The following is a 23,098-nucleotide window of genomic DNA, read 5'->3' as shown; positions in this document are numbered from 1 at the left end:
ATTCCAAAGGGTTCACATACTTTTTCTTGCCACTGTATATACAAAAGTATGTGGACACCTCTTCAAATGAGTGGATTTGGCTATTTCAGCTACACCCATTGCTGACAGGTGAATAAAATTGAGCACCCATGCAATCTCCATAGACAAACATTGGCAGTAGAATAGCCTTACTGAAGTGCTCAGTGACTTTCAAAGTGACACTATCATAGCAAATTTCTGCCCTGCCAGAGCTGCCCCGGTCAAATGCTGTTATTGTGAAGTGGAAATGTTTAGGAACAACAATGGCTCAGCCGGTAAGTGGTAGGCCACACAAGCTCACAAAATGAGACTGCCGAGTGCTGAAGCGTGTAACACATACAAATCATATGCTCTCGGTTGCAACACTCACTACCGAGTTCCAAACTGCCTCTGGAAGCAATGTCAGCACAAGAACTGTTCGTCGGGAGCTTCATGAAATGGGTTTCCATAGCCATTGGACTCGAGCAGTGGAAACGTGTTCTGAAGCGATCAATAACACTTCACCATCTGGCAGTCCGACGGACAAATTTGAGTTTGACAGATACCAGGAGAACGCTACCTGCCCCAATGCATAGTGCCAACTGTAAAGTTTGGTGGAGGAGGAATAATGGTCTGGGGCTGTTTTTCGTGATTCAGGCTATGCCCCTTAGTTACACTGAAGGGAAATCTTAACACTACAGCATACAATGGCATTCTAGATGATTATGTGCTTCCAACTTTGTGGCAACAGTTTGGGGAAGGCCCTTTCCTGTTTCAGCATGACAATGCCCCTGTGCACAAAGCGCGGTCTTTACAGAAATGATTTGTCGATCAGTGTGGTAGAACTTGACTGGCCTGCACAGAGCTCTGACCTCAACCCCATTGAACACCTTCGCAATGAATTGGAACGCCGACTGCGAGCCAGGCCTAATCGCCCAACATCAGCGCCCGACCTCACTAATGCTCTTGTAGCTGAATGGAAACAAGTCCCTGCAGCAATGTTCCAACATCTAGTGGAAAGCCTTCTCAGATGAGTGGAGGCTGTTATAGCAGCAAAGGGGGACCAACTCCATATTAATGCCCATGATGTTGGAATGAGATGTTTGACGAGCAGGTGTCCACATACTTTTGAAAATGTAGTGTAGTTCAGTTTAGCTGTGTGTTCGTAGTTCATTTTAGCTGTGAGTTTGTTAGAGTAGTTTGTAAAAGTAGTGATTTTGGCTCAGCCAGGGTCGGGGTTCAACAGGCTGTTCAGTAGACTGTGAGCCGTAACCCCAAATCAGATGATTCTGCACTGTGTAGGAGATCATGTTGAGTGTGTGTGTGTGTGTGTGTTAGGGCTGCATAACTAATCAAATTCACACAGAAATCACATGTTGACATGTGCAATATCCATATCCATCCTCCTAGTTCTAGTCCTAGTCCTAGTCCTAGTCCTAGTCCTACTTCTAGTCCTAGTCCTAGTCCTAGTCCTAGTCCTAGTCCTAGTCCTAGTTCTAGTCCTAGTCCTAGTTCTAGTTCTAGTCCTAGTCCTAGTCCTAGGATTCCAATAGTTCACTAAAATGTTTTGATCCACATTGCAAGGCAAATCTTAGTTGCAATATATATATATTTTTTAAATGGCCCATATCGTGTAGCCCGTGTGTGTGTGTGTGTGTGTGTGTGTGTGTGTGTGTGTGTGTGTGTGTGTGTGTGTGTGTGTGTGTGTGTGTGTGTGTGTGTGTGTGTATATGTGTGTATGTGTGTGTGTGTGTGTGTGTGTGTGTGTGTGTGTGTGTGTGTGTGTGTGTGTGTGTGTGTGTGTGTGTGTGTGTGTGTGTGTGTGTGTGTGTGTGTGTGTGTGTGTGTGTGTGTGTGTGTGTGTGTAACAGAGAGAGCAGTACGTACGTGCAAGAATGACTAATTCTTGTGCATGTAGGCCCATACTGTTATGTGTCTGCTCTGGTCTCTCCTATTGTGACCTAGAAATCCTCTGATGGGGTCAGACCTGCCTAGTTATTATTTCTATTGGGCATAGGGAGAAGAAGATTATGACTTCGGAATATGATGATGATTAATATTTCAAATCATCTTTCATGTTTCCAACTGAATGGAAATGGGACAAGAGCCTCTGCACCCAGGGCCTAATCCTTGGATTATACATAACCAAACGTCCGTAAACTCCTAACCACTGTCTCTGTGGAGATACAGGGTAACATACAAAAAAATACACCAAAATACCCAGAAATCTGTTGATAGAGCAGACCACAACCGGTCCTGCATCAATGAGCAGGAAAACAATTATGCCCATCAGCTTGTGTCTGTGTCTGTGTGTGTGTGTGTGTGTGTGATATATATAGAGAGAGATAGCGATAGAGTGAGGAGAGGGGGTGCAAGAGGGGTAAAGAGAGGTGGGAGGTTGTTGTCTATTTATCGAATGTTCCTCCCTGGTATACTGACATACAGTACCAGTCAAAGGTTAGGACACACCTACTCATTCAAAGGGTTTTTCTTTATTTTTACTATTTTCTACATTGTAGAATAATAGTGAAGATACCAAACTATGAAATAAAACAAATGGAATCATGTAGTAACCCAAAAAGTGTTTAACAAATCTAAATATATTTTATATTTGAGATGATTTAAAGTAAGTACCCCTTGCCATGATGACTGCTTTGCACACTCTTGGCATTCTCTCAACCAGCTTCACCTGGAATGCTTTTCCAACAGTCTTGAAGGAGTTCCCACATATGTTGAGCACTTGTTGGCTACTTTTCCTTCACTCTGCAGTCCAACTCATCGCAAACCATCTCAATTGGGTTGAGGACAGGTTATTGTGGAGGCCAGGTCATGTGATGCAGCATTCCATCACTCTCCTTCTTGGTCAAATAGCCCTTACACAGCCAGGAAGTGTGTTGTGTCATTGTCCTGTTGAAAAAGTTATAGAAGTAGAAATAGGACTAGGACTAGAACTAGGACTAGCAAGCCAAGGTGCCTTACTGGCTATATTGGGTAGAAATTGAATAGTTGTCACTGGGAATGTAGATAGATAGATAGATAGATAGATAGATAGATAGATAGATAGATAGATAGATAGATAGATAGATAGATAGATAGATAGATAGATAGATAGATAGATAGATAGATAGATAGATAGATAGATAGATAGATAGATAGATAGATAGATAGATAGATAGATAGATAGATAGATAGATAGATAGATAGATAGATAGATAGATAGATAGATAGATAGATAGATAGATAGATAGATAGATAGATAGATAGATAGATAGATAGATAGATAGATAGATAGATAGATAGATAGATAGATAGATAGATAGATAGATAGATAGATAGATAGATAGATAGATAGATAGATAGATAGATAGATAGATAGATAGATAGATAGATAGATAGATAGATAGATCTAGACGCTCCTGAGAGGGGGATAGAAGAGGGGAAAGAGATAGAGAGATATAAATATACTTAAGTCATCCATAAGGGTTTAATGCCTGCTGTTGGTTGGAGTGTATTACTCATTATCATGGCCTACATACAGTAACTCTGAATGACTATTATTGCCGATTATGCGAACACACACACACACGTTTTTCCCAGCAACCTGACTGAGTTTTTATCTGCATAGGCTGTTAGTGCTGTCCGTGGTGCTGAAAGCTAGAACTACATTTTGCCTACAAGATACACCCCATTTTAAGAAATTCATGTTCAGTGTTGTTAAGTGTTTCGATTTGATAATTGGATTCGTGCTCTCTGGTGGGAACATGCATAATACACCGTATCTGCTGGTTTTGCAGACAATTGCATTTCTACGCTTCATGATTGGAGTATGTCACATTTTTCACCACTTGGCGTCACTGTTGACCGTTAGTGTGAGAAATGGGTAGAAATTGACGGGCGTTAAGAGGCCCATCCCGCATTCACAGGGTGAGAACATGTCTTGCTGCATTGTTACAAAGAGACGCAGGACGAGAGAGCGAATAGTCGGCATCAAGATCAGTCTGTTTCTACCTTCTACAATTGCATCCGAATTTGACAAATAACTTCTTCAAAATCTTGATTGTTTTAAATGTAATTTCATCTCTTCGGATCTATATGTGGCTCATGTTCGATGGAATGATGTCTTTACCGAACAGAAGCAGCTCTATTGTGACGTATGTATTGCTTGTGTTGCTGGAGTGTTACTGGGAAGCGGTGTGCGGGCAGCTCTCCTATTCCGTCTCAGAGGAGGTAAACCCAGGGGCTTCTGTGGGAAATATCGCTAAGGATCTAAACCTCAATGTCCAGGATTTGGAGTCGCGTATGTTTCAGATTGTCACCGGGTCCAAGAGAAAGTATTTCGAGGTAAATCTTAAGACTGGTGTTCTCTATGTGAATGAGAGAATAGACAGGGAGGAGCTCTGTTTGAAGGCTCTGAAATGTACAATCAGTGTAGAGGCCGTTATAAACAGTCCGTTGAAGCTTTACCGTCTAGAAATTACTATTTTAGATGTTAACGATAATGCTCCGTCGTTTATTGAAAAATCACAAAGTATCAATATAGCAGAGAGTACATTACCAGGCTTGAGATTCGCCATAGCAGAGGCAAATGATGCGGATGTGGGTAAGAATTCTGTTAGTACATACATGCTTAGCCCTAATGAATACTTCGCTCTTGATATACACAAAGGAGGAGAAAGTGTGTCTGCTGACTTAGTGCTGCAGAAAACGTTAGACCGAGAGAAACAGTCTGTTATAAAGCTCACACTGACGGCCATTGATGGTGGCAACCCACCGAGGTCGGCCACATCAGAGATTGTAGTTAATGTTTTGGACATCAATGATAACGCTCCGGTTTTTAGTATCTCGTTATATAAGACTCGACTTTTCGAAAACGTGGCAATAGGGACACAAGTAATCACTCTGAATGCGTCTGATGTCGATGAAGGCATAAACAGTGAAATGGTGTATTCGCTAAGAAGTAAAGGCCAAGATCATATATTAGATAGATTTCAAATCGATTCTAAAACGGGAACAATCACAGTTAAAGGGCATATAGATTTCGAAAAAAGTCCTGCCTTTGAGATCCGTGCAGAAGTGAGTGACAGAGGCCAGCCCCCGATGGCAGCTCACTGTAAAGTGTTGGTAGAGGTGGCGGACCTCAACGATAATGCCCCTGACATCACTGTGACGTCACTCTTAGACACAGTGAAGGAGAACGCCAAGATGGGCACTGCTATTGCTCTCGTGTCCGTCCTCGATAGAGATGGTGGCAAAAATGGAATAGTGAATTGTGATATTGTGAATAAAGTCCCATTTAAACTGGAGACAAACTATAAAAACTATTATTCGTTAGTGGTCGACGGGCCTCTGGACAGAGAGAGCGCTTCTCAGTATAATGTCACCATCACAGCTACGGATGAAGGGACCCCGCCTCTCTCCAGCACCAGCGTTATTACTGTACACGTTTCTGATGTAAATGACAACGCTCCTCGATTCTCAGAACCCGTGATTAATGTTTATGTGAAAGAGAACAGTCCGGTAGGAGACGTCATTTATACGATGTCTGCTTTTGACCCAGATTCAGATGAAAATGCAAAGATGACGTATTCATTATTAAATACAAGTGTTCCAATATCATCATCTGTAAATATAAACTCTGATACTGGAGATATAATCAGTCTGCAGTCTTTTAACTATGAGGAGATCAAAACTTTCCAGTTCAAAGTTCAGGCCACAGACTCTGGTGTTCCTCCACTCAGCAGCAACGTGACTGTGAACGTTTTTATCCTGGATGAGAATGACAACAGTCCTGGGATTCTCGCGCCCTATTCTGAACACGGTTCCGTTAACACTGAGAACGTTCCCTATTCTGCTGAAGCGGGCTACTTTGTGGCCAAGATCAGGGCTGTAGACGCCGACTCTGGCTACAATGCGCTGCTTTCTTATCACATCTCTGAGCCCAAGGGAACCAACCTCTTCCGAATCGGAACCAGCACCGGGGAACTGAGGACTAAGAGGAGAATGAGTGACAATGACCTGAAAACTCACCCGTTGGTCGTGTTGGTTTCTGATAACGGAGAACCCTCACTGTCAGCGACTGTGTGTATTGATGTAGTGGTGGTTGAAAGTACAGGTGAAATCCAGACTCAATTCAGAAATGTGCCGAGAAAGGAGGAGAACTTCTCTGATTTAAACCTGTATTTGTTGATCGCCATTGCCTCGGTGTCAGTGATATTTTTACTGAGCCTCATCAGTTTAATAGCTGTAAAATGCCACAGGAAAGAGGACAGTTTCAGAAGGTACAGCGCCCCAATGATCACCACACACCCTGACGGAAGCTGGTCTTACTCTAAATCTACTCAGCAGTATGACGTGTGTTTCAGCTCAGACACACTGAAGAGTGACGTAGTGGTTTTCCCCGCTCCGTATCCACCTGCAGATGCAGAACTGATCAGTATTAATGGAAATGACACGTTTAACAGAACACAAACGCTTCCTAATAAAGATAAGGTAAGATCTATATACATAAACGAGCCTATTTTCTATTACATTGAAACTGTATTGCTCATTTTAACGTGATGCAGTCAAGATTATGGTTTTTGAAATGCCTATTTTCCCGGAAATCAGCCCACCCCTCGAGAGTTGTCACATTGGCTTTATTTTGCACTGTCCGTATGGCCTCCTAGGTAAATAGATCCAGTGTTACCCCACAAAGACAAGGTAAGAACTGTAGTTTTAACACAGAAATTCGTTTTCCTTCTATCCTTTCCTAAACATGTCTTTTGTCGCTTTGTTTTGATTTTCAAATTTTTTGTTATCTTTGTTACTTGCCTCGTTATCTTATTTGAATGAACAGTGCAATTATAGACATATCACTGCCTATTTAAGATGTTAAACTTGCTTGCTATTTTCCCACATTGAAGAGAAACTTGGACGCGCTGTCCATGGTGCGGAAACGATTCACCCTCTGTTGCAGTTTTTTTCCGGAAATATCAGTTAGCATAAGAGCTGATGGGTATGCTAGATGTATTCAGGGTTTTCTCAAGCTAACCATATTCAGTGGGCTTCACATTCCAGCTCAGGCTTCATCCGTACTTGGACGGTGGATATTGCTGGGCCGCCTGCCGCTAATTGTAGCAGTCTTGTAACTGCGTGTGCATATCGCACAAGGCTCGTCGAACGCAGAATTCTTTATTGAGACAATGGTGAAACCTCAATCCATTGGCGAAACAGAGACACGTTTTCATTTTTGCAGAAATCAAAATGAAAGAAAAGTTATCTTTCAAATTCAGCAGACTGTGTTATGAAATAGGTTTTCTGTACCGTCTTTATTTGATTAGTTATCCCCTTATTTTTGTCCTTAAACTGTCGCTATAAATATAGAACCAGTCAATAGTTTGGACACACCTACTCATTCAAGGTTTAAAAAAAAACTTTTGTAAAACTATTTTCTACATTGTAGAATAATAGTGATGCCATCAAAACAATGTAATAACACATATGGAATTATGTAGTAACCAAAAAAGTGTGAAACAAATTAAAATCTTTTTTGAATTTGGATTCTTCAAAATTGCCACACTTTGCCTTGATGACAACTTTGCTCACTCTTGGCATTCTCTCGACCAGCTTCATGAGGTAGTCACCTGGAATGCATTTCAATTAACAGGTGTTCCTTGTTTAAAGTTCATTTGTGGATTTTCTTTCCTTCTTAATGCGTTTGAGGCAATCAGTTGTGTTGTGCCAACAAAAGATAGCCCTATTTGGTAAAAGACCAAGTCCATATTATGGCAAGAACAGCTCAACTAAGCAAAGAGAAACGACAGTCCATCAATTACTTTAAGACATCAATGCTTAATATAAAGAAAAAATATATATTTTTTTTTAAATTTGCCCCATTTTCGTGTTATCCAATTGGTAGCTAGTCTTTTCTCATCGCAGCAACTCCCTTACATACTCGGGAGAGGCAAAGGTCGAGAGTCGTGCGTCCTCCGATACACAACCCAACCAAGCCGCACTGCTTCTTGACACAATGCCCACTTAACTTGGATGTCAGCCACACCAATGTGTTGGAAGAAACACCGTATACCTGGCGACCGTGTCAGCCCGCTATAGGAGTCGCTAGTGCATAATAGTACAAACCCTCCCCTAACCCCGACGACACTGGGCCAATTGTGCACCGCCCCTGGGTCTCCCGGTCACAGCCGGCTGCGACAGAGCCTGGACTCAAACCCAGAATTTCTAGTGGCACAGCTAGCACTGTGATGCAGTGTCTTAGATGCCTGCGCCACTCATGAGGCCACATTTCAAAATCTTTTAAAGTTTATGCAAGTTCAGTTATAAAAACCATCAAGCGCTATGATGAAACTGGCTCTCATGAGGACCGCCACAGGAAAGGAAGTCTTATAGTTACCTCTGCTGCAGAGGATAAGTTAATTAGAGTTAACTGTACCTCCGTAATTGCAGCCCAAATAAATGCTTCACAGAGTTCAAGTACCAGACACATCTCAACATGACTGTTCAGAGGCAACTGAGTGAATCAGGCCTTCGTGGTCGAATTGCTGCAAAGAAACCACTACTAAAGGACACCAATAAGAAAAAGACTTGATTAGGCCAAGAAACACGAGCAATGAACATTAGACAGGTGGAAATCTGTCCTTTGGTCTGATGAGTCTAAATTTGAGATTTTAGGTTCCAACCGCCGCGTCTTTGTGAGACGCAGAGTAGGTGAACGGATGATCTATGCATGTGTGGTTCACATCGTGAAGCACGAAGGAGGAGGTGTTATGGTGTGGGTGAGCTTTGCTGGTGACACTGTCAGTGATTTATTTAGAATTCAAGGCACACTTAACCAGCATGGCTGGTCCCATCTGGTTTGTGCTTAGTGGGACTATAATTTGTTATTCAACAGGACAATGACCCCAAACCCACCTCCAGGCTGTGTAAGAGCTATTTGACCAAGGAGAGTGATGGAGTGCTGTATCAGATGACCTGGTCTCCACAATCACCTAAACTCAATTGAATTGAGATGGTTTGGGATGAGTTGGACCGCAGAGTGAAGAAAAAGCAGCCAACAAGTGCTCAGCATATGTGGGAACTCCTTCAGGACTGTTGGAAAAGCATTCCTCATGAAGCTGGTTGAGAGATTGCCAAGAGTGTGGAAAGCTGTCATCAAGGTGAAGTGTGGCTACTTTGAATAAACAAAAATGTAAAATACATTTTGAGTTGATTAACACTTTTTTGGTACTTTGTGATTCCATATGTTTTATTTCATATTTTTGATGTCTTCACTATTGTTCTACAATGTAGATAATAGTAAAAATAAAGAAAAATCCTTGAATGAGTAGGTGTGTCCATACTTTTGGCTGCTACTGTACTTCTATTACTTTTTACAACTGTTACCAGGGACCTTAAGACAAGTATTGTGAGGCCTATGGTTGTCCTAGAGCAAAATAACCGACATGTACATGTTCATGAGTCTCATCTTTCCATAGAGGAGTATGTTAGTTTGTAGCCCAAACCGTTCAGACGCTACAGACAGAGGTTGGCAGATCGGCTGTAACCGACCTCAGACTAGTCTCCTGACACTTGTGGAGGACATAGAGCACCATGTTCATGAGAGTCTCATCTTTCCATAGATGGGTCATAATATTTTTTTAGGCCAAACCGTTCGGACACTATAGACAATTTTGTGAGAAGACCAATTTTCCTGATGTCTCATGGTGACAATCTCAAAGTAAATTCTTCTAAATATGTTAAAAAAATTATAATAATATTTTAGCAGATTTAGTGTAGACCAAATTGCATTGCACAAAAAAATTCAAAAGATTGAACTGAAGTTTGCCCCCCAAAATGGATTGTTCTACGAATTAAGTCTCACAAAATGTGTGTCTTTTCACACGAATTAAGCCACACAAAAACGATCAAAAACGCACGAAATCTGCTGAAATACTTTTTGTATATATTTGAGGAATCTCAAAGCGCTTCAAAAGCAAAAAACAATCAAGCAATTCAACATCATGAGGAGCCGAGCCATGGCTAGGTCAACCAATACAGGCCAAGTCTTTGAGTGCATGCATCCTCCAAAGATGGAGAGGGACAGTTCATGGCTTGATCAGGGGAAGGTGGCCAGGGAGATGGTTGATGAATAGTTTAGTTATGATCTTGTAGAGGGCTACTCTACGAACCAGCCTGAGTCGTGTTGCTACTGGACTTCTCCGTCACAATGAGTAATGTAATGAAATGGTTGGATGGAAAACGAGGGAACGAGGGAATCTGATTTAATGGTCCTTGACTTGCGGCTCAGTCATTTCATTCAGTGGAAGTGGAGTTAGCCTGCCCCGGAACATGTTAGTTCTGAATAATTCGTTGCCATATAAATGTACCTGGCTAAAAGGTGAGCCACATTCGGATGACCGGATATCCCAAATTTAACTCACAGTTGACCAAAGTTACCTTGCCAACTCCTCAAACCTGCTTCGTAAAATTCCCCTCTTAACTTGGTTTCGTATCGGTATTTTCAGTAAATCCTGCCATACAATTAGGTTATATTGTTCCCATAATGCTTAGATGTGTATGGATGTCATTGAATAATGTGGTTTTCTAATATGGTGTACGCTTCAATATTACCACGTGGCGTCACTGTTGACCATGGCATTGAGATATTACATTCGAGTTTCGAGTCCCCTCCCAGTTTCACAGGGTGAGGAGCTTTCACGGGGCTTTGTTACAAAAAGAAGCAAGACGAGAGAGACGGTGGTTGGAGGCCAAAACATTTACCATGTTGTAATTCAGCTGGATTTGAGACATATTTTCTGTGCTTAGATTTTTTTGCTGATATCTCTATTTTTAGATCAATACTTGGCAAACGTTCGATGGAAGTATGTCTTTACCGAACAGAAGGAGCTCTATTGTGACGTATGTATTGCTTGTGTTGCTGGAGTGTTACTGGGAAGCGGTGTGCGGGCAGCTCTCCTATTCCGTCTCAGAGGAGGTAAACCCAGGGACTTCTGTGGGAAATATCGCTAAGGATCTAAACCTCAATGTCCAGGATTTGGAGTCGCGTATGTTTCAGATTGTCACCGGGTCCAAGAGAAAGTATTTCGAGGTAAATCTGAAGACTGGTGTTCTCTATGTAAATGAGAGAATAGACAGAGAGGAGCTTTGTGTGAATGCTCAGAAATGTACAGTCAGTGTAGAGGCCGTTATAAACAGTCCTTTGAAGCTTTACCGTCTAGAAATCACAATTTTAGATGTTAATGATAATGCTCCGTATTTTGCTGAAAAGTCACAAAGTATGGACATTGCTGAGAGTACATTACCGGGAGCGAAATTCTCTCTTTTAGAAGCCTCTGATGGCGATGTTGGAAAGAATACTGTTAGCACATACAAGCTTAGTCCTAATGAATATTTCTCTCTTGATATTCACAAAGGAGGAGAGAGTGTGTCTGCTGAGTTAGTGCTGCAGACAGCTTTAGACCGAGAGAAACAGCCCGTTATTCAGCTCACACTGACCGCTGTTGATGGAGGAAATCCACCGAAATCTGGCACGTCAGAAATAAAAATAAATGTTTTAGATAATAATGATAACCGTCCTATATTCAGTAGCTCTTTGTATAAGACTCGTGTTTTCGAGAACGTGCCCATAGGAACAACAGTAATAAATGTGAATGCAAATGATATCGATGAGGGCACAAACAGTGAAATAGTGTACTCTCTTAGAACTAAAGGCCAAGATCATATATTAGAGAGATTTCATATCGATTCTAAAACGGGAACAATCACAGTTAAAGGCACGGTTGATTTTGAGGAAAGTCCTGCTTTTGAGATTCATGCGCAGGCGAGTGACAGAGGCCAGCCCCCGATGGCAGCTCACTGTAAAGTGTTGGTAGAGGTGGTGGACCTCAACGACAATGCCCCTGAGCTCACTGTGACGTCACTCTTAGACACAGAGAAGGAGAACGCCAAGATGGGTACTGCTATTGCTCTCGTGTCCGTCCTCGATAGAGATGGTGGCAAAAATGGAGCGGTTCAATGTGAGGTCAAGAATAAGGTCCCTTTTAAATTAGAGACAAACTACAAAAATTATTATTCGTTAGTGGTTGATGGGCCTCTTGACAGAGAAAGCGCTTCTCAGTATAATGTTACCGTCATAGCTACGGATGAAGGGGCCCCGCGTCTCTCCAGCACCAGCGTTATTACTGTACACGTGTCTGATGTAAATGACAACGCTCCTCGCTTCTCAGAACCCGTGATTAATATTTATGTTAAAGAGAACGGTCCAGTAGATGTCATTAAAACCGTGTCTGCACTTGATTCTGACGTCAATGAAAATGGCCAAGTGACCTACTCATTATTAGAGAGTAACAGCAAATTACCACCTCTGTCTACAATGGTTAATGTAAACTCAGATACTGGAGATATAATAAGTCTGCAGTCTTTTAACTATGAGGAGATCAAAACTTTCCAGTTCAAAGTTCAGGCCACAGACTCTGGTGTTCCTCCACTCAGCAGCAACGTGACTGTGAACGTTTTTATCCTGGATGAGAATGACAACAGTCCTGGTATTCTCGCGCCCTATTCTGAGCACGGCTCCGTTAACACTGAGAACGTTCCCTATTCTGCTGAAGCGGGCTACTTTGTGGCCAAGATCAGGGCTGTAGACGCCGACTCTGGCTACAATGCGCTGCTTTCTTATCACATCTCTGAGCCCAAGGGAACCAACCTCTTCCGAATCGGAACCAGCACCGGGGAACTAAGGACTAAGAGGAGAATGAGTGACAATGACCTGAAAACTCACCCGTTGGTCGTGTTGGTTTCTGATAACGGAGAACCCTCACTGTCAGCGACTGTGTCTATTGATGTAGTGGTGGTTGAAAGTACAGGTGAAATCCAGACTCAATTCAGAAATGTGCCGAGAAAGGAGGAAAACTTCTCTGATTTAAACCTGTATTTGTTGATCGCCATTGCCTCGGTGTCAGTGATATTTTTACTGAGCCTCATCAGTTTAATAGCTGTAAAATGCCACAGGACAGAAGACAGTTTCAGAAGGTACAGCGCCCCAATGATCACCACACACCCTGACGGAAGCTGGTCTTACTCTAAATCTACTCAGCAGTATGACGTGTGTTACAGCTCAGACACACTGAAGAGTGACGTAGTGGTTTTCCCCGCTCCTTATCCACCTGCAGATGCAGAACTGATCAGTATTAATGGAAATGACACGTTTAACAGGACTCATACATTACCCAACAATGAGAAGGTAAGAAGTATAGTTTCACTTAACCCGGAAATCCATCCTTTAATCAGCCTTTTATTGTTGTTTTGTTGTTTTTTCAATGTCTTTCTTTGGATGAAGTTGAACTTTTCTTCTCTATCTCATTTGCATGTTCAATTAAATTATAGACATCTTCCTGCCTGTACAAGTTGGAAAAATGCCGTACACTTTTGCTCGCTGTCAAAATAAACATTTAGGCGCTGCCCATGGTTCTGAAATCTGTCACCGTCTTAGCTACCTGCTTTGGCCTGTTGTTTCACGTAATGCACTGGATACGCTTTTTTTGCCCTGACTATGTTTTGTAGCATTTCATATGAAACATCACATACATGCTGCTCAGAAGTGATGGTCGTCATGCTTCTATTGTGTTTGGATGGATGTCATGGAATGTATTGGGATCTTCTGAGTTGCTGTAAGCTGGTACATTCCCCACGTGGCGTCACTGTTGACCGTGGCATTGAGATATTATTTCGTGTCTCGAGGTCCCTCCCAGTTTCAGAGAGTGGGGAGATTTTTGGTGGCTTTGTTAAAAAGAGACGCAAGACGAGAGAGAGAGACGGTTGTCTCAGGCCATACCGGTGTTTACCGCTTAGAAATTCAGCTGGATTTTATACATATATTTTCTATGCTAAGATTTTTTCAAGGATACTAATCTTTTCGGATCTATGCGTTGCTGACATTCGATGGAAGTATGTCTTTACCGAACAGAAGCAGCTCTATTGTGACGTATGTATTGCTTGTGTTGCTGGAGTGTTACTGGGAAGCGGTGTGCGGGCAGCTCTCCTATTCCGTCTCAGAGGAGGTAAACCCAGGGGCTTCTGTGGGAAATATCGCTAAGGATCTAAACCTCAATGTCCAGGATTTGGAGTCGCGTATGTTTCAGATTGTCACCGGGTCCAAGAGAAAGTATTTCGAGGTAAATCTTAAGACTGGTGTTCTCTATGTGAATGAGAGAATAGACAGAGAGGAGTTCTGTGTGAAGGCTCTGAAATGTACAATCAGTGTAGAGGCCGTTATAAACAGTCCTTTGAAGCTTTACGGTCTAGAAATAACTATTTTAGATGTTAATGATAATGCTCCGTATTTTGCTGAAAAGTCACAAAGTATGGACATTGCTGAGAGTACATTACCGGGAGCGAAATTCTCTCTTTTAGAAGCGTCTGATGGCGATGTTGGAAAGAATACTGTTAGCACATACAAGCTTAGTCCTAATGAATATTTCTCTCTTGATATTCACAAAGGAGGAGAGAGTGTGTCTGCTGAGTTAGTGCTGCAGACAGCTTTAGACCGAGAGAAACAGCCCGTTATTCAGCTCACACTGACCGCTGTTGATGGAGGAAATCCACCGAAATCTGGCACGTCAGAAATAAAAATAAATGTTTTAGATATTAATGATAACCGTCCTATATTCAGTAGCTCTTTGTATAAGACTCGTGTTTTCGAGAACGTGCCCATAGGAACAACAGTAATAAATGTGAATGCAAATGATATCGATGAGGGCACAAACAGTGAAATAGTGTACTCTCTTAGAACTAAAGGCCAAGATCATATATTAGAGAGATTTCAAATCGATTCTAAAACGGGAACAATCACAGTTAAAGACGCGGTTGATTTTGAGGAAAGTCCTGCTTTTGAGATTCATGTGCAGGCGAGTGACAGAGGCCAGCCCCCGATGGCAGCTCACTGTAAAGTGTTGGTAGAGGTGGTGGACCTCAACGACAATGCCCCTGAGCTCACTGTGACGTCACTCTTAGACACAGTGAAGGAGAACGCCAAGATGGGTACTGCTATTGCTCTCGTGTCCGTCCTCGATAGAGATGGTGGCAAAAATGGAGCGGTTCAATGTGAGGTCAAGAATAAGGTCCCTTTTAAATTAGAGACAAACTACAAAAATTATTATTCGTTAGTGGTTGATGGGCCTCTTGACAGAGAAAGCTCTTCTCAGTATAATGTTACCGTCATAGCTACAGATGAAGGGGCCCCGCGTCTCTCCAGCACCAGCGTTATTACTGTACACGTTTCTGATGTAAATGACAACGCTCCTCGCTTCTCAGAACCCGTGATTAATATTTATGTTAAAGAGAACGGTCCAGTAGATGTCATTAAAACCGTGTCTGCACTTGATTCTGACGTCAATGAAAATGGCCAAGTGACCTACTCATTATTAGAGAGTAACAGCAAATTACCACCTCTGTCTACAATGGTTAATGTAAACTCAGATACTGGAGATATAATAAGTCTGCAGTCTTTTAACTATGAGGAGATCAAAACTTTCCAGTTTAAAGTTCAGGCCACAGACTCTGGTGTTCCTCCACTCAGCAACAACGTGACTGTGAACGTTTTTATCCTGGATGAGAATGACAACAGTCCTGGGATTCTCGCGCCCTATTCTGAGCACGGCTCCGTTAACACCGAGAACGTTCCCTATTCTGCTGAAGCGGGCTACTTTGTGGCCAAGATCAGGGCTGTAGACGCCGACTCTGGCTACAATGCGCTGCTTTCTTATCACATCTCTGAGCCCAAGGGAACCAACCTCTTCCGAATCGGAACCAGCACCGGGGAACTAAGGACTAAGAGGAGAATGAGTGACAATGACCTGAAAACTCACCCGTTGGTCGTGTTGGTTTCTGATAACGGAGAACCCTCACTGTCAGCGACTGTGTCTATTGATGTAGTGGTGGTTGAAAGTACAGGTGAAATCCAGACTCAATTCAGAAATGTGCCGAGAAAGGAGGAAAACTTCTCTGATTTAAACCTGTATTTGTTGATCGCCATTGCCTCTGTGTCAGTGATATTTTTACTGAGCCTCATCAGTTTAATAGTTGTAAAATGCCACAGCACAGAAGACAGTTTCAGAAGGTACAGCGCCCCAATGATCACCACACACCCTGACGGAAGCTGGTCTTACTCTAAATCTACTCAGCAGTATGACGTGTGTTTCAGCTCAGACACACTGAAGAGTGACGTAGTGGTTTTCCCCGCTCCGTATCCACCTGCAGATGCAGAACTGATCAGTATTAACGGAAATGACACGTTTAACAGGACTCAGACATTACCCCACAATGAGAAGGTAAGATAAGATCTATAGTTTCACTTAACCCAGAAATCCATCCTTTAATCAGCCTTTTTTTGTCGTTTTGTTGTTTTCCCTCAATGTATTTGGATGAAGTTGAACTTTTCTTCTATCTCATTTGCATGTTCAATTAAATAATAGCTGGTACAAGTTGGAAAAATGCCGTACTCTTTTGCTCGCTGTCAAGAGAAACATATAGGCGCTGCCCATGGTTCTGAAATCTGTCACCGTCTTAGCTACCTGCTTTTGCCTGTTGTTTCACGTAATGCACTGGATACGCTTTTTTTGCCCTGACTATGTTTTGTAGCATATCATATGAAACATCACATACATGCTGCTCAGAAGTGATGGTCGTCATGCTTCTATTGTGTTTGGATGGGTGTCATGGAATGTATTGGGATCTTCTGAGTTGCTGTAAGCTGGTACATTCCCCACGTGGCGTCACTGTTGACCGTGGCATTGAGATATTATTTCGTGTCTCGAGGTCCCTCCCAGTTTCAGAGAGTGGGGAGATTTTTGGTGGCTTTGTTAAAAAGAGACGCAAGACGAGAGAGAGAGACGGTTGTCTCAGGCCATACCGGTGTTTACCGCTTAGAAATTCAGCTGGATTTTATACATATATTTTCTATGCTAAGATTTTTTCAAGGATACTAATCTTTTCGGATCTATGCGTTGCTGACATTCGATGGAAGTATGTCTTTACCGAACAGAAGGAGCTCTATTGTGACGTATGTATTGCTTGTGTTGCTGGAGTGTTACTGGGAAGCGGTGTGCGGGCAGCTCTCCTATTCCGTCTCGGAGGAGGTAAACCCAGGGACTTCTGTGGGAAATATCGCTAAGGATCTAAACCTCAATGTCCAGGATTTGGAGTCGCGTATGTTTCAGATTGTCACCGGGTCCAAGAGAAAGTATTTCGAGGTAAATCTAAAGACTGGTGTTCTCTATGTAAATGAGAGAATAGACAGAGAGGAGCTCTGTGTGAAGGCTCCGAAATGTACAGTCAGTGTAGAGGCCGTTATAAACAGTCCGTTGAAGCTTTATCGTCTAGAAATCACTATTTTAGATGTTAATGATAATGCTCCGTCGTTTACTACGAAGGCACAGGTCTTAGACATTACAGAAAACACTTTACCAGGGGCGAGGTTCCCACTGTCTGAAGCGTCAGATATCGATAGTGGGAGAAATGCATTGGGCACATATAAGCTGAGCACAAATGATTATTTTTCTTTAGCGGTCCATAAGGGAGGAGAAAGTGTGTCTGCTGACTTAGTGCTGCAGAAAGCGTTAGACCGAGAGAAACAGTCTGTTATAAAGCTCACACTGACGGCCATTGATGGAGGAAACCCACCGAGGTCGGCCACATCAGAGATTGTAGTTAATGTTTTGGACATCAATGATAACGCTCCAGTTTTTAGCAGTTATTTGTACAAGACTCGTGTTTTTGAAAACATTCCAATTGGCACGACAGTAATAACTCTGAATGCGACAGACGCAGACGAAGGAACAAATGGTGAAATCGTTTACTCCCTAAGACAAAAAGACCAAGATTATGTGATGAACATTTTTCAAATTAATCAACGGACTGGATTGATAACAGTAGAAGGAAATATTGACTTCGAGAAAGACAATGCTTTTGAGCTCCGTATACAAGCTCATGACGGGGCACAACCCCCCATGACATCTCACTCTAAATTATTGATAGAGGTTATGGATATGAATGACAATGCCCCTGAGATCACTGTGACGTCACTCTTAGACACAGTGAAGGAGGACAGTAAGGTGGGCACCGCCATCGCTCTAGTGTCAGTCCTCGATAAAGATGATGGCAAAAATGGAATTGTGGATTGTGATATTGTGAATAAAGTCCCATTTAAACTGGAGACAAACTATAAAAACTATTATTCGTTAGTGGTCGACGGGCCTCTTGACAGAGAGAGCGCTTCTCAGTATAATGTCACCATCACAGCTACGGATGAAGGGACCCCGCCTCTCTCCAGCACCAGCGTTATTACTGTACACGTTTCTGATGTAAATGACAACGCGCCTCTATTCTCAGAACCCGTGATTAATGTTTATGTGAAAGAGAACAGTCCGGTAGGAGACGTCATTAAAACTGTGTCTGCACTTGATTCTGACGTCAATGAAAATGGCCAAGTGACCTACTCATTCTTAGAGAGTAACGGCAAATCAGCACCGCTGTCTACAATGGTTAATGTAAACCCGGATACTGGAGATATAATCAGTCTGCAGTCTTTTAACTATGAGGAGATCAAAACTTTCCAGTTTAAAGTTCAGGCCACAGACTCTGGTGTTCCTCCACTCAGCAGCAACGTGACTGTGAACGTTTTTATCCTGGATGAGAATGACAACAGTCCTGGGATTCTCGCGCCCTATTCTGAACACGGTTCCGTTAACACTGAGAACGTTCCCTATTCTGCTGAAGCGGGCTACTTTGTGGCCAAGATCAGGGCTGTAGACGCCGACTCTGGCTACAATGCGCTGCTTTCTTATCACATCTCTGAGCCCAAGGGAACCAACCTCTTCCGAATCGGAACCAGCACCGGGGAACTAAGGACTAAGAGGAGAATGAGTGACAATGACCTGAAAACTCACCCGTTGGTCGTGTTGGTTTCTGATAACGGAGAACCCTCACTGTCAGCGACTGTATCTATGGATGTAGTGGTGGTTGAAAGCACAGGTGAAATCCAGACTCAATTCAGAAATGTGCCAAGAACGGAGGAGAACTTCTCTGATTTAAACCTGTATTTGTTGATCGCCATTGCCTCGGTGTCAGTGATATTTTTACTGAGCCTCATCAGTTTAATAGCTGTAAAATGCCACAGGACAGAAGACAGTTTCAGAAGGTACAGCGCCCCAATGATCACCACACACCCTGACGGAAGCTGGTCTTACTCTAAATCTACTCAGCAGTATGACGTGTGTTTCAGCTCAGACACACTGAAGAGTGACGTAGTGGTTTTCCCCGCTCCGTATCCACCTGCAGATGCAGAACTGATCAGTATTAATGGAAATGACACGTTTAACAGGACTCAGACATTACCCCACAAAGAGGAGGTAAGAGTAGTAGACAATACTAATATTTATGTTTCATTCATAGGTATGATATGTGTTTTCATGGTCAATTTAGTTTTTGATGTCATAAAATTACATATATATTTGCATAAATAGCCACGTCAATGTGCAAAATAACCTTTTCCTCGAACGGGAGGTCACTGTCCATGGTGCTGAAATGGTCATTGGTCTTCTGTTTTGGGTGGTAAAGGACTATTTGGGTTTTTGCTAGTATGTGTTGACAGTGGAATTTGACTATTCTAGTGATGTAAAAAGTTGGTTTAAATATATATATTTTTCTCTCTACTTGTCTCCCCCTTGAAAACGACATATGGCAGTTTCCTATATAGACAATCAAGTTGGTTTATTGACTCCCTAAAAGCTGTCCTTATTACAGACCTTTATCAACACCGTTTCTGCCTGACTAAGTGCAGTCATTTAATCATTACATGTTTTTCACTTCACATTAGGCAGTTCTTATCACTAGCACATGTATTCAAATTCGACGATATCGCGTGATGGTTTCAGATATGAGACACTGGTCACTGATTAATATACAGTCATATTTGGCATTTTCCTGACTACCATCACAAAAGTCAGTGATATCAATAAAAAACAATCAAAAAGCAACACATGGTGTCGCTGTAGACCACAGATCGGAGAGAAGTCACTGATAATCCAAGACTCCTCCTCTGAATGAAATACAATCGACGCCTGTCCCGAGCGCATTGTCATGAGAAGCAGTCGAATGATCGTGAGACGGATGGCTGGGTTGTGTGGATCTCTAGCATAACGTATTTTTTTGTGGTTTTAATGGATAGGACCTATGTGACTTTAATTCTGATATAATTTGTTTTATACGAGCAGCAATGGGTCGTCGAAGACAAAGAGAACGCGTTTGGATTCAGTGCGTCGCGTTGCTTTGTTTATTTGACTGGTCTGCAGCGCAGATCTCTTACTCCGTTTCAGAGGAGGTGGACAAAGGCACTTTTGTGGGGAATCTCGCTAAGGATTTAAACCTTAATGTTCAGGAACTGGAGTCGAGGGGTCTAAGGATTGTATCGGGACATAGTAAGAGGTATTTTGAGGCTAATTTGAAAACGGGGAATCTGTATGTTAACGAGAGAATCGACAGAGAGGAGCTTTGTCCGAATACGGTAAAGTGCTCTTTAAACATAGAGGCCATATTGAGCCACCCTATGCTTCTCCACCGAATACAGGTGAATATTTTAGACATCAATGACAATGCGCCGGCCTTTGATGAAACATTGCACACATTTAATATATCTGAGTCATCATCAAAGGGCGAAAGATATTTACTTCCACTCGCAGTTGATGCAGATACGGGCAGTAACTCGGTAAACAGCTACAAGCTGAGCCCGAATGAACACTTCTCCCTGGATGTACAGAGCGGTGGAGAGCAGAGTGTGTCTGCTGAGTTAGTGCTGCAGAAAGCTTTAGACCGAGAGAAACAGCCCGTTATCCAGCTCACACTGACCGCTATAGATGGAGGAAAACCTCCTAGATCCGGGACTTTACAGATCATTGTCAATGTGATTGATGCAAATGATAATTCTCCCACTTTTAGCAAACCGCTGTATAAGGTCCGAGTAAATGAAAATGCTCCGTTTGGAACTGTAGTAATAAAACTCATTGCCACAGATTTAGATGAAGGGTTTAACGGTAAGATTGAATATTCTTTTATCAAACGTGCAAACTTGAACCCGTCTGTTTTATTTGATATCAATTCAGAAACAGGTGAAATTATAGTCAGGGGGAATTTGGATTATGAGGGAAGTCCTGCATATGAAATTCGAGTGCAGGCGACAGACCAAGGCTCCTCCCCCCGTAGTGCACACAGTAAAGTGTTAGTTGAAGTTATTGATGTCAATGACAATGTCCCTGAAATATTGGTGACGTCACTTATGAGCCCAGTCAAAGAGGATGCTGAGATTGGGACCGTGGTCGCCTTGGTGACAGTAACTGATAAAGATGGGGGTAAAAACGGCCTCACCAACTGTAAGCTTGTTGGGTCTGTTCCTTTTAAGTTGAGATCGAACTACAAAAACTATTATTCGTTAGTGGTCGACGGGCCTCTTGACAGAGAGAGCGCTTCTCAGTACAATGTCACCATCACAGCTACGGATGAAGGGACCCCGCCTCTCTCCAGCACCAGCGTTATTACTGTACACGTTTCTGATGTAAATGACAACGCTCCTCGTTTCTCAGAACCCGTGGTGAATGTTTATGTGAAAGAGAACAGTCCGGTAGGAGACGTCATTTACACGATGTCTGCTTTTGACCCAGATTCAGATGAAAATACAAAGATGACGTATTCGTTATTAGATAAAAGTGTTTCAATATCATCATCTGTAAATATAAACTCTGATACTGGAGATATAATCAGTCTGCAGTCTTTTAACTATGAGGAGATCAAAACTTTCCAGTTCAAAGTTCAGGCCACAGACTCTGGTGTTCCTCCACTCAGCAGCAACGTGACTGTGAACGTTTTTATCCTGGATGAGAATGACAACAGTCCTGGGATTCTCGCGCCCTATTCTGAGCACGGCTCCGTTAACACTGAGAACGTTCCCTATTCTGCTGAAGCGGGCTACTTTGTGGCCAAGATCAGGGCTGTAGACGCCGACTCTGGCTACAATGCGCTGCTTTCTTATCACATCTCTGAGCCCAAGGGAACCAACCTCTTCCGAATCGGAACCAGCACCGGGGAACTAAGGACTAAGAGGAGAATGAGTGACAATGACCTGAAAACTCACCCGTTGGTCGTGTTGGTTTCTGATAACGGAGAACCCTCACTGTCAGCGACTGTGTGTATTGATGTAGTGGTGGTTGAAAGTACAGGTGAAATCCAGACTCAATTCAGAAATGTGCCGAGAAAGGAGGAGAACTTCTCTGATTTAAACCTGTATTTGTTGATCGCCATTGCCTCGGTGTCAGTGATATTTTTACTGAGCCTCATCAGTTTAATAGCTGTAAAATGCCACAGGAAAGAGGACAGTTTCAGAAGGTACAGCGCCCCAATGATCACCACACACCCTGACGGAAGCTGGTCTTACTCTAAATCTACTCAGCAGTATGACGTGTGTTTCAGCTCAGACACACTGAAGAGTGACGTAGTGGTTTTCCCCGCTCCGTATCCACCTGCAGATGCAGAACTGATCAGTATTAATGGAAATGACACGTTTAACAGGACTCAGACATTACCCCACAATGAGAAGGTAAGATCTATGGGCAATTCTTTGCTTTTGTGTCTCAAAACGTTCCGTATTGTAGCAGTTTTCAAAATGACAGACATTTGGCAAAAACGTATATGGTATCATGATTTCAGTTCGTTTATATGGTAGTAGCTGTGCTGTAATATATCGTTTGAGAACATGTGTTAAATATTGGCTTGACGTCAGACGAATTGTTGTTTGGACATTGCTGTGAAATTCCGGAATCTGTCAAAGTTGCTATAATGGTTTTCAGGGGCAGAGGCCTATTTTGATACATGATTTTCGTCGTTGAAAGTGCAAGTCATTCATTCAAGTGATTTACGAAGTTTGTTTTGAAAGATGTGTATTTTTCATCTAACAATCAATTTGTATATTTTGTGATTCCGTTTCTTTTAAGTCAATAATACTTTATTTGGTTTCTTGACTGCTCGAAAGCTTTGATCGTGTCCACTTTCAACTCCGCCACTG

At 42.5% G+C, this 23,098-nt stretch overlaps 4 protein-coding genes across 9 annotated transcripts in view; all 4 read left to right on the top strand.

Annotated features, from left to right (window-relative positions):
- The window catches only part of LOC109878377 (protocadherin alpha-C2-like), a 203,640-nt gene that overhangs the window by 85,105 nt on the left and 95,437 nt on the right, over positions 1-23,098 (top strand). The window contains exon 1 of one of the 6 annotated variants that reach the window (XM_031789990.1): positions 10,691-13,234. The exons of the other annotated variants lie outside the window; for them this stretch is intronic. Within the exon in view, the coding sequence (XP_031645850.1) occupies positions 10,856-13,234 (2,379 nt within the window). The 5' untranslated portion in view covers positions 10,691-10,855. Of the gene's footprint in view, positions 1-10,690; positions 13,235-23,098 lie in introns of those variants that run through there. 6 annotated transcript variants of the gene reach the window in all.
- Positions 3,438-6,652, top strand: LOC116353592 (protocadherin alpha-4-like). Its single transcript, XM_031790005.1, has one exon. It carries the CDS (start codon positions 4,090-4,092, stop codon positions 6,553-6,555), a length of 2,466 nt encoding a protein of 821 aa, XP_031645865.1. The 5' UTR covers positions 3,438-4,089; the 3' UTR covers positions 6,556-6,652.
- LOC116353663 (protocadherin alpha-7-like) lies at positions 13,793-19,338 on the top strand. Its single transcript, XM_031791318.1, has 5 exons — positions 13,793-16,319; positions 17,076-17,196; positions 18,025-18,147; positions 18,379-18,986; positions 19,327-19,338. The coding sequence occupies exons 1-5, from the start codon at positions 13,941-13,943 to the stop codon at positions 19,336-19,338; spliced, it is 3,243 nt and encodes a 1,080-aa protein (XP_031647178.1). The 5' UTR covers positions 13,793-13,940.
- LOC109910132 (protocadherin alpha-4-like) lies at positions 20,144-22,948 on the top strand. The gene has a single exon (XM_031790004.1). It carries the CDS (start codon positions 20,264-20,266, stop codon positions 22,757-22,759), a length of 2,496 nt encoding a protein of 831 aa, XP_031645864.1. The 5' UTR covers positions 20,144-20,263; the 3' UTR covers positions 22,760-22,948.

Source organism: Oncorhynchus kisutch, linkage group LG15, assembly GCF_002021735.2.
Source record: "Oncorhynchus kisutch isolate 150728-3 linkage group LG15, Okis_V2, whole genome shotgun sequence".
NCBI lineage: Eukaryota > Metazoa > Chordata > Actinopteri > Salmoniformes > Salmonidae > Oncorhynchus > Oncorhynchus kisutch.
This window is presented reverse-complemented; position numbering and strand designations above follow the sequence as displayed.